At 36.5% G+C, this 12,654-nt stretch overlaps 1 protein-coding gene across 1 annotated transcript in view; it reads left to right on the plus strand.

The window, feature by feature from the left end:
* The window catches only part of Fur2 (furin-like protease 2), a 116,995-nt gene that overhangs the window by 80,668 nt on the left and 23,673 nt on the right, over positions 1–12,654 (plus strand). Inside the window, exons 5-12 of the mRNA XM_089643730.1 lie at positions 2,092–2,395; positions 3,513–4,679; positions 4,761–4,948; positions 5,074–5,230; positions 5,686–5,841; positions 5,937–6,052; positions 8,080–8,242; positions 9,396–9,566. Coding sequence (XP_089499856.1) covers positions 2,092–2,395; positions 3,513–4,679; positions 4,761–4,948; positions 5,074–5,230; positions 5,686–5,841; positions 5,937–6,052; positions 8,080–8,242; positions 9,396–9,566 — 2,422 coding nt within the window. The remainder of the gene's footprint in view (positions 1–2,091; positions 2,396–3,512; positions 4,680–4,760; positions 4,949–5,073; positions 5,231–5,685; positions 5,842–5,936; positions 6,053–8,079; positions 8,243–9,395; positions 9,567–12,654) is intronic.

The raw sequence follows: 12,654 nt of genomic DNA on the forward strand, positions 1-12,654 counted from the left end.
CTCTTTTGATAATATTATTTTTATTTAAACACCTAAAGGGCTTTTACAGACAATGCAGAAAATCGTAATCTAACGAAATAAATCTTAACGAAAATAGTAATAAAAATTCAGAGTTACAATAGTACAGTGACATAAAATATAAACAAGTGACGTAAAAATAGATAATCTACCCGTAATATTAATAAAATTGTATTAAATTATTATTAACAACAATTTATAAACTGTGTAGAAATGGTTGGCGTATTTTAAATTTGCCAAAGAATACAGGCTATATTTGGAATGAGATGTATATTCAAAAAATAGTATATTAAAGTATAAGTAGATAAACAAGTCTTTAAAACACGCGCGATTTTTCGAGCACGACGGCGTAGCCAAGTGCTCGAAAATTTTTTTTAAAAAGTGTTTTAAAGACCAGTTATCCACGAATACTTTACGCTATTTTTTTTATTGGTACACTTTGAAAACATAAATATTGATATTATTATTAAAAATTTGGAAATAAGAACTATTAATGAATTCGTAATGTGACATCACAATATCTTGTTGTCATGGAAATGAAAAACACAAACATTAATTTGCAATCTGTCACATAAGATTAATAGTTGACATCACAGTTTTTACTAGTTATTGTGTGTTGTAAAATGAGTTCTAACATTCATAATTTAAATACCAAAGCAGCATTTAGACTTCACATTTTGTTGATTTGTTGATGTTGCCATGGTTACTTTAAAAAACGCGCGTTCCATAAAGTGCGATTTAAACACGCTAGAGCGTACTTTAAATGAGTAAAAAAGGGCACCAATAGAAAAAAATATGTTATATCTCTAGTTGTTCGTATAGGTAGGTAATTTTAAATTTATTAAATGCAGGAGATTACCACAATCGAATTTAGAGTTTGAAAATTTCAGGAAAAAGGTTTTCTAAAATTGAATATTTGAAATAATTAATTTGTAATACTTAATTACCCGCCTCAGAACAGAAATCTTCTAGTAAAGCGGGTTAGGTACTTACTTGTTTGTATATCATAATGTTATTTCAATAAACGCCCGGGTTGCCGGCAAATAAAAAAAATGATAACGTGTCATTTATTAATAGTAACAGGTTATTTTTTAATGATAACGTGATATTTATTATTGATAACAGGTTCTTTTTCAATTATAATGGGTTATTAATGTGCTCTAAATGGCCTTCATTTTTGAAGAGCCATTGAACTCATTTTCACTCTGTTAAACTTTTAATAAAATATCTTCTGGAAAGTTGGTCAGTTTAGTTTCCTTTTTTCAGAAGCCTAACTTTTGGGGCATGCTTTATTAGGGGTGCGTTTGCGTGTGTTATCTCCCATACTAGTTTTGTAAAAATAAACAACTTTTTTAGGTACCAAAAATAGTTCGGACTTTTCTGAATTGGTAACACTTCTGTCTGGTTTCTTTCTGTTCTAGATTTATCCCTTCTATTTCTTTGTCCGCAATATTATTGTTTTAATTCAAACGTTTTTTTTTTAGATTTTTTGAGTGTATTCCGTCAAGTTATTTTTGAATTATAACCAAAGAAATAATGCCATCGATTTTCAATGCATAGATTGTATAACAGATAATAAACCTCCTCTTTTTTATATTCTTCTTTGTCCTCTCATATGGTTGTAATCTTGTGAAATAAAGTTAGGTATCTATACACTGAAGGTGCTTCTTCTAAATCCTTGCACCTTCTCGGTGGTTTTCAACATACTCGGTCCATTTTTCTTAGGTTTTTTTCTTAAATACCTGCTCAAAACTACTACATCTACAAACGCTTGCTTCAAATTTAGAAAATCTCACCCCTAGTCTAAGATTATTAAATACCTGCTCAAAACGACCACATTTACAAACAAACTGTATAATTTGAACACAGAAAATACCACAGGTCTTCTTTAATTTCTTTCTCGAAATTGAAATTTTGATTCCAATTATTTCAGAATGCCATTTTTCGGCATTTCATAAGTCTTAGACTGGGTGCGAAATGTCTTGCGATTGGATTTTTTGCAAATAATTTAAACTAGATCACTTTTCTCGGTACCAACTCATCCATATTTCACTAAACATATTTATTTGACAGGAGTCCGAATGTTGGACGGTACCGTCAACGATGCGGTGGAAGCCCGCGCGTTGGGCCTGAACCCGGACCACATTGACATCTACAGCGCCTCCTGGGGCCCCGAAGACGATGGAAAGACCGTGGATGGACCCGGTCCGCTAGCCCGTAGAGCCTTCATCTACGGTGTTACCAGCGGTCGCAAGGGCAAAGGCTCCATCTTCGTATGGGCATCTGGAAACGGAGGCAGACACACGGACAGCTGCAACTGTGACGGATATACGAACAGTATTTTTACGTTGTCTATCTCGAGTGCTACTCAGGGAGGGTAAGTTTTTATAAGTATTAAAAAAAATTGGCATCATTTGATTTTTTAAGTATGACGAATGCAAACTGGATTTTTATTATAGTATCAAGATGAAAGTTTCCAAACAGCATTTAAAAGTATGTTTAATGCTGAAATCGCTATATCTTGGGATGTGGCGATTTTATATCCGCTCCTCGGATATGATATGCATAAATTATTGGTCCGCCTTAGGAATATGCTATACTAGTCTTCAGGCCTTCTCGTCCTGCTACTAGTTTTGTGCCCTTTATTAAGGACGGGATTCTATTACCAACGATTTAACAACACTCGATATTTTGACAATAAATTACCCCTACAGGTAAAAGGCCGGCGTAGGTATCTTGATGTTCGATTTAAATATTTCCTCCACCATTCAAACAAAGGAAGTAAAATCATTTATATAATTTCAAGTTTTCCAAAATCTCCAATCAAGTTTATAACGCCCATAAAAAGAAAAAACAAATCAGTGCAGCACGTTTCGCAATGCAGCTCGAATGAGACCCCAATTACATTAAATAAAAAATAAATTAAAAACAGTGCACTGGCTTGAAGTAGAATTCTAGTGAAGTCAAATGAGTAGACCATTGCCCAAGGTCTCCTAAAGGTTATTGATGGAGGTCATAATCAATATCAAATTGGAATTTTCTGATACTGATCAGAAAATCCTAAATTAAATAACTTATGCGAGTTTTTCCCTCATAATAAACGCTTTATTTGGGCATCACTTTGCGTAAAAAAATTCGAAGGGGAATAAATTCTACTTCGAGGAGCACCTTTTTATTTTGAAACTTTATTAGGGTCCGAACTTTTATCTTTCTCGTACAACTTTTAGAGAAAGCCCATAACACCATCTGGTCCCTCTTTTATCTTGTCAAATGTACTGGAAATATGGAATATTTATCTGATCATTTTCCACAGTATTGGTTAGATAATTTTAAGTTTATTCTACAATATGGCCCGTCGTGTCGTTTTAATTTATTTTCACCATGCTTAATGCTTTTTCTACTTGCTAGAAACTTTAAAAAGTAGATAAATGAAGCTTCTCGGATATTTTTTCGGTAAAAAAATGCATGGCTAACGAAAAAAAAAATTGTTTCAGATACAAACCCTGGTATTTGGAAGAATGTTCTTCCACCCTTGCCTCGACGTACAGTTCTGGAACTCCAGGCCACGATAAGAGTATCGCAACAGTTGATATGGATGGTAGACTCAGGCCTGACTACATCTGCACTGTGGAACATACTGGAACATCTGCATCTGCTCCCCTGGCTGCTGGGATATGCGCTCTAGCTCTCGAAGCCAACCCAAACCTCACCTGGAGAGATATGCAGTATCTAGTTGTTATGACATCCAGATACGCACCACTCGAAAAGGAAACTGGCTGGATTGTTAACGGAGTCAAAAGGAAAGTTAGCCACAAGTTCGGTTACGGTTTGATGGACGCCGGAGCAATGGTCAGTTTAGCTGAACAATGGACCGCAGTACCCCCGCAGCACATTTGCAAATCTCAAGAAATCAATGAAGAAATGAGCATCGACACAACATACGGCTTTACCATGTCTGTTCATATGGATATCAACGGATGCCGTGGAACGGTCAACGAAGTTCTTTTCCTTGAACACGTTCAGTGTAAGATTTCATTGAGGTTCTTCCCAAGAGGAAACTTGAGAATACTACTAACATCGCCAATGGGAACTACGTCCACATTACTATTCGAAAGGCCAAGAGACGTAGTCAACTCAAACTACGATGAATGGCCATTCCTAAGCGTACACTTCTGGGGCGAAAAGGCTGAAGGACGTTGGACCTTACAGGTTGTAAATGCTGGAAATCGTCATGTTAACCAACCTGGGCTTCTGCGAAAGTGGCAGTTAATCTTCTACGGAACATCTACCAATCCTGTTAGATTGACATCTCAGGTACAGAATGTAAACGGAATTCACTCATCAATCCCCATAACATTCCCCACTGCCTCAGATGGAAGTCTACACTCCCCATCTGGCAATGGAGAAGGAAACTACTTCTACGCTTTCAATACAAACTTCCAAAATGATCAGAATGTCTACTCTGCAGCAGGGTCTGAAATAGACAAGGTTGTTGCCACCTTGGATGGCCACAATATTCCAACTGCACAAAGAGAAAATGTCATGTCTGATGCTAATAACAAGATGGTGCTTCATAGTTGCGACCCAGAATGTGACCAGCAAGGTTGCTATGGAAAGGGCCCGACGCAGTGTGTGGCCTGCAAACACTATCGCCTCGACAAGTAAGTTCAAAACCTTGAAGTTATCATACTGTATCGTATACATTTTTGTTGAGATGTAATTAATTAATCTTTCCTTTTTAGTACGTGTGTCAGCCGCTGCCCTCCCAGAAGTTTCCCCAACCAAGGAGGCGTCTGCTGGCCGTGCCACGAGTCGTGCGAGACGTGTGCTGGTGCCGGGCAGGACTCGTGCTTGACGTGCGCGCCGGCTCACTTACGCGTCACGGATCTGGCCGTCTGTCTACAGCAGTGTCCTGAGGGATATTATGAGAGTTAGTGTACATACGTAGCTTAACGGAGTATTTTCAATAAATAAATAGTGACATTTATTATTCCCTATTCCTATACGGCAAACCTTTAACATGTCAGATTACTTGAATTTTATTCTTTATTCCAGATTTCGATCAGAATACTTGCGTTCCGTGCTCAGCGAACTGTGGCTCCTGTCAGGACCGACCTGACATGTGCCTGTCTTGCGACCACCATTTGGTCATGCATGAAAATAAATGCTATGCGGCGTGCCCACCCTTCACCTATGAGACCGAAGATTACAAGTAAGGCCTCTTCTATAAAATCCTGATTTGAAAAATAAATGTGTATTTTCGCATTCTCAACACTAGCCAATCGAAATTCCACTGTCATCGAAGACCGAATTTCACGAATTGTTAAAATCAATAATGTGAAAATGATGTGGAGTCAGAAGATGACATTGATTCTGTGCGATTATGTAAAAAATAACCTTCCTATATAAATTACTCAATACTGTGGTCTCTATCTTGATCGAATGTGTAATTTCGCTTTGTAATTCTTTTTTCTAATTTTTCATAATTGGTAGTTGTATTATACGTGAATATTTAATATAAAATTGATGTTTGAACACGATTAGTTGCCATCTTGACTAAATCTAGGCATTGATATTGGATGGTCTTGGTTAAACAGATTGACATTATGTTGGTTATATTGTATTGATGTTTCAATTGTGTTTTTTCTAATAATGTTCTCTCAACAGTTGCGCCTCTTGCCACGCCACTTGTGAGACGTGCAACGGTTCCTCGGAAAGCCAATGCATCTCCTGCAGACCAGGAAAGTACTCTCTAGATGGAAAGTGTCTCTCAACCTGCCCAGACCGATACTATGCTGATAAAAAGAGACGAGAATGCCTCACGTGAGTGTTTTTATAATGACTGTTTCCTAATAAGCAGATATAGTTATTTGAAGTGATCATTTCAATGCATTAAATTATGCTTTGAATGCCAACAGATGCCCGGTGGGATGTGCAACTTGTAACAGCGCCCTCTGTCAAACATGCGACCCGGAGTGGATACTAAACAAGAAAGGCAAATGTGTACCAGAAGGAAGTTCTCATTGTGATCAAGGTAATATCTACCTTCTAATTCTAACGGTTTGGCCCACTTTAATCAATACCTGACCCATCTACCATTAAATACACTCACCATACATTATGCACTTTAGCTGCTTATTTCAGAAATATTCAAATAAACTTATGAAATTGGAAACCAATGTATAAAACAACGCAATAGTAAAACCATTATAATATTTACTAAGCCATAGAAAATTTCAATAATCTCCTTACTGAATTGCACTGTGTTAAGAATCCACCGGAAAAAAACAAATAAAATTAAGCAATATTTTTAAAAAAAAACCTACAAATGTAAATATTTTATAGAAAACATTTACAAATAAACCCAAAAAGAATATATTTTTATTACCAACCAAAATAAGAATCGTGTTTCCCTTATCAGGCACAAGAACTCCTTTTTTCTAATAAGGTACACATGACCAATTTATACGCTTAAATATAATGTTTTTATAAAATATATGTATAAATGTAATTCATTTCTATATTTTAATTACAGTAAATAAAATTTATAAACTCAATGGTTTTTGGTAACATATTTTGTCAATTTTATATGAACAAGTCGAGATACTTAAAATATAAATCAAATTCAAGATATGCCATTAAAGTATACAATGACGAAATAAAATCCTGTGAGTTTTTTCTCTATTTTGAATGTATCTATATATTTTTTTAAATATATTTACGAAATACTAACGATAAATAATATCGGTATTTTGAATAAGAATAAAAAATTGGACGTACCTACGTTGAGTGACCTATTTAAAAAAGGACGTGGATGGAATGATACATATTACACTGTTGAATGTACGCCGCTTCATAGATTTAAGTTGATTTGATTGTAAGTACGAACACCTTTTTTTCTAACGATTTATTTTTATTCATAAAACTGTCTGGAGGTCAAATAAAAGTAATATTTCAATTTCAGTTAAATCGACCGCCTTTGTGAAAAGAAAAAACCTAATTTGTCAGAGGTTTTAGGAGACTTTGGAGATTTGTACCAAAAATACGGCCTTTTCAATAGGATTATGTATGAAATCTGAAAGGATAATAAGATTCTTATATGAAGAAACTTTAGTCAGTTTTTCCAATCAATACACCGCTTATATTTCTACTAAAAGCAGTACTGAACAGTAATTATTATAATGCAAGAATAGTTTTTTTTTTATTATTTTTTTGATAAATTAATGTTTTTAAAGACAAGATTTTATTTATGCATAGCACAAAGGATAAAAATTATTTTTATAAGCAATAATTGTTCGCCTGAAACACTCATCCACATTGAAAAAATCTCCTGATAAAAAATACATGACGCCAACGGGACTCGAACCCGTGTCCATTCGATTTCCGGTCGAAAGCTCTGACCACTGAGCTATGGGGGCTGTAAATGTAAAAAGCAGTAATTGTTGAATGAAACACTAGCATATATTGAATATTTTCTCGGGTAAAAAATAAGCCCCCATAGCTCAGTGGTCAGAGCTTTCGACCGGAAATCGAATGGACACGGGTTCGAGTCCCGTTGGCGTCATGTATTTTTTATCAGGAGATTTTTTCAATGTGGATGAGTGTTTCAGGCGAACAATTATTGCTTATAAAAATAATTATTAGTTTTTTTTTGTTCTTTTGCAACCATGGGCAACGACAAGCAGTCAGTTTTTTGGTTTGCAACCACAGACAACGACAAGCAGTCAGTTTTTTGATTTGCAACCACAGACAACGACAAGCAGTCAGTTTTTTGGTTTGCAACCACGGACAACGACAAGCAGTCAGTTTTTTGGTTTGCAACCACAGACAACGACAAGCAGTCAGTTTTTTGGTTTGCAACCACAGACAACGACAAGCAGTCAGTTTTTTGGTTTACAACCACGGACAACGACAAGCAGTCAGTTTTTTGGTTTACAACCACGGACAACGACAAGCAGTCAGTTTTTTCATACACATTATTTCGGTGTGAATGTTTAATTCGTGTTAATGATTTTGAAAGTTTCGAAAAATCAATAACCTTGATTTATTAATTTTCAACAGCTGAATACTACTCCGATGGACACTGTAGAGGTTGTCACTCTACCTGTGAAACGTGCAATGGAGGTACAGAGAATAACTGCCTCACATGTGCGTCGCCGCTTCTTCTTCAAGATGGAACTTGCGTGGCCGTATGCGGAATCGGAGCCTACCAGGAAGCTGGAAGGTGAGTTCTATGAATGAATGGATATTGTACATGGTGACCGTGGGTAAGATCACCTAGTATCAACAAGTTAGCGCACTTTACCCCGGACACTCTGTATTAGGTTAGGTACTGAACTCATTTGTGAAAATTAACGTTGAAATTACTCCAATAGTTTACTTAGTGTGAGATTATTAATGTGCACAGTATCCGGAAACTTATAGTACAAGCGGTCAAATGATGAAACTGCAGCACATAGAGAAACCAAAAAAAACTAATTTTTACTAATTCTAAACTAATACTAACCCGCCTCACTAGAAAATTTCTTGTTAGGCGGGTTACTTTCATGTTCGTAATTATGATAATGTTATTGCAATAAACGCCCGGGTTACCGGCTATTTAAAAAAAAATCGATCTGTGCATTTCGATTTTTACTTTTTATTCATTTTTTCGGTAACTAAAGGATTAAAAAAAACCTTTTGATGACAGATCTTCGCTTCTGCGCATTTTAAAAGACACTAAACGGCTGACATTTATCCCAAAGTAACCGATTTTCATCGGACTCTATTTTCTCGAAAAAGAAAGCTCAAATAAAAAATAAAACTTTGCTAAAACATCGACTCCTAATGTGATGTAGAATCACGCTTATACTAAGTATTACCGGACACCGTGTATCGCCAATATTCAACACTGGAAATTATCGGTTGTCAATTTATCTGAGATTAATTCGTTTCACTATATTACACTTATTTATTTTCTTTTTTTTTCTTTTCTGTGTTGAAAACTTAAAGATCTGTATAACCGTCTAACGCTTAGTTTAAAAATACATCGCTCCTTAAATAAAACATTTAGAAATAATAGCAATGTATTTTTTTGTATCTGAAAGTGTATCACTTTTTTGGATTAAGCTTTACTAAAATGGGTTTGCATTATGAATTTAAAAAATATGCCTCAGATAAATTAAAGCTTTTCCTATTGTTTCACTTGAGTAGAAATAAAAAAAAAAAAATCCAAAGAAAAAACAATATAATGGCTAAGATAAACACTTATGCGCTAAAATCAAGCGTTTCTAGAGTCCGTTTTCCAAGTGATTTTTATGCCTATGACCTTTATTCGCACCCTAAAAATATACTAATATTTGGGTCGTCTATTTCCTGAACACTATTTTCTTCACCAGGTGCGCGCCGTGCCTGCACGCTTGCACGGCGTGCGTGTCGCGCCTGAACTGCACGGCGTGCGCGCCGGGCCTGAAACTCCAGAGCGGGGAATGCAGAGCTTCCTGCGCGCCTGGTTACTACAGCGACAGGGGCGTATGCTCCAAGTGCTATCTCAGTTGCCAGACTTGCGGGTAAATACAGAATTTTTATAGTCCTATGTCAAAACAGAGCAGTGACAAAACAGATCATCTTTATAAGAAAAATGAAGGAAAAAAATAACCTTACCTGAACTAACCTTACCTTACGTATTATTTGATCATGTTCTGTTTTTTTACTGTTCTCTTTTATCCCGTTGCCATTTCGTATAATGTTACTATAGCCGAAACGATTGAGAAGGTGGGTATTTTTTATTACTTTAATATATGTAGGTAATATAAGTAATGTAAGTAAAACATATTTATTTATTTAGTGTAACAGAAAATATATTTGACTACAATTCTTTAACTGTCCAATTAGGAAGAATAAGGACAGCTAAATTAAAATGTTGATGCAGATAATTTGTGTCAATATTGGCATTACAATAGAAATTATTAAGTACAGCTCGATTTAAAAAAAACGAAGATAAAAAAAATTATATAATATTTAAAATAATAATCAAATCAAACATCTCAGTAAATTAAATAGTTTTCTAATAAATTACTTAAAATCTGATGAAGTAAGGTAACGAATATAATATGGACAGTTTGTTTCATAGAATTTTAACGATTTATCTAATTTTTATTTTAAAGTGATACTCAAGTTACGTGAAAGTCATATTCAAGTTCTGTGAAACAACCGTCCCATGATGAAAATATAACAACTTTTGAACAGAACTTTTATAGTAATTGAATTTTTAACTTTTTTTTCAATTTTTCATTTGTTATTTAAATCCTGTGAAACAATCCATCCTAAGACATCATTACATCGACATGTTTTTAGTTTCCCTTTTAGAAATGAAAAAAATGCAATTACGCCCCGTTGTTATAAAAAAAATGTTGAAAAGAGACATTACCTCCGAGCTCTCAACGACAAGACTGTAAGACTAAAGTCCGTGAAGTGAACTGTTCTCTCTGCTCTATGATGTATGAAACGGAAGTTTGGACAGCGAATTCTTCAACGATGTCAAAATTGTGAGCATTTCAAATGGGAACCTCGGAAAGTTCAAAGTAATCAGGACAAAACAGATAACTAGTATTTCTCCGCGCTGTTACGTTTGCGGTTTGAAAACTGCATGTCAGCCATATCACGAGAAATTGGTCTGCGTTTGAGGCTCATTCTGTCTACCTATCTTGCTGCAAAATATCATAGTTATGTAGCATCGCATTACAAGAATATTACGAGCTATTTGTAGAAGTCTGGAATGTTCGAGACTTCTAGTATGGGCAGCGCACATTAGGGCCTGGAGGCTTCGGGACTCAAGGCGGAAACACCAGTTCTCCAACGATTCAGTTTCTGGAACTTTCCGGCTCTACAAGGCACCGCGCGTCTATATACACGCCGCCATTGCGCTCATAGTTAGTCTAGTTTCGAACTAGTTCTCAACAACTCACTGCGACCGTCGTTTGAGATCCACTCGCGTCTCCGGCCTAGCGCACTGTCCAGCCTCCGCTCATATGGAGTCGAGGACTGAACCACGTCTCACTATGGGAGAAATCACCAGGAAAATCCTTAACCACCACCGGTCGACATCATCATGAAGTCTTTGTCGACCACGCGTCAAACACGCATCCACGTCCCGCTGTGATATGACCTACATGCACCCCATCATGATGCATACCAAAATATAACATCACCAGAAACCTTCGTCTTTGCATCCACATCCCACCATGATGTGATCTACGTGTTATGCATCCCATTATGATACTTTGGAGATGTGGTAAGGAAACGAATGAAAGAAGTTGTGAGGTCACAGCGTTTATAGAGTTAGTGTAATTGCGAGATGACTCCGGACCCATCTTTACGTAGTTGGTGAATGTAGTCGATGGTGAATTCCTCGGGCCGAATATCAACACCGCGTCGGTGGATGTAGTCAGCGGCGAATTGCTCAGGTCGGAGATCGACACCAGATAAAGTGGAGATGAATGAAGTGAAGTGGTCGTGGTGATAACGTCGGCTCTACGTTATTGCGGGCGGAAACCAGACTTGTAGGTGATGTTCCGCACTGGTGAAACCATGAGTCTTCTGAATATCCAGTGAGAAGTAAGCCGAAAGTACGGTGAACCTGGTCGGCAGATGATGTGAGTGCGGTGATCTCGCAGCGCGTGCAACGCCGGGAGCGCTTGTACGTACCCGTGGCCCAGTGGAGAGTCGTAGCCTAGCGCGGCGCGGAATGCACGCGGTGGTGAGCGGAGGCTGTGCGCGACGTGGGGGTCGGCACGCGTGACAGACCGACCAGCCGTCTCAGTTGTGGACAGATTATTGAATAGTACTGACTAGCTGACTGAGGCACCTCGACGGCGCGGCGTTATATGGAGCAAATGCCTTCGAGAATAATCCGGCAGTCGCAAGTAGGTAGGTCGACGGCTTCGCTATTATTCTGGCAGCGTACATTCGCCGTCTTACAAGTAGGTTTTAATGCGATGCGATCGCATGTATCAACGTTCCATAACCTTCTAGTAGCTACCGCTACAATACAAAAACACAACTACACTGTCCACATAATAAAGACAGTGATTCATCAATTCATCTTTCATTTGTCCCTACCTACCGTTACCCACATTGTTTGTTTTCGTATTTAATTCTTAAACCTCCATTTATATTTTAAGAAAATTTATTGTAAATAAAATTTAATAATGTTATTATTACAGTTTGAAAATATCCTTGAACGCCGAAACAGCTGTCACAATATATTAAAAAAATACCATAATTAATCTGTCCACATAATAAAGACAGTGATTCATCAAATCATCTTTCATTTGTCCCTACCTACCGTTACCCACATTGTTTGTTTTTGTATTTAATTCTTAAACCTCCATTTATATTTTAAGAAAATTTATTGTAAATAAAATTTAATAATGTTATTATTACAGTTTGAAAATAACCTTGAACGCCGAAACAGCTGTCACAATATATTAAAAAAATACCATAATTAATAAAAAATTTCTCGTATTTAATAAATACAATAATATTAAATTTAATTTACATTAATTTGTCTGTATTAAAAAAAACCCTCACCGTACCTACTACAATTTTTTTTCAATCTCTAAGATGGTAGTAGAAATAATTAAATCAAGATTTCAG

Source organism: Hesperophylax consimilis, chromosome 2, assembly GCF_061612785.1.
Source record: "Hesperophylax consimilis isolate HC1 chromosome 2, BYU_Hcon_1.0, whole genome shotgun sequence".
Taxonomy (NCBI): Eukaryota; Metazoa; Arthropoda; class Insecta; order Trichoptera; family Limnephilidae; genus Hesperophylax; species Hesperophylax consimilis.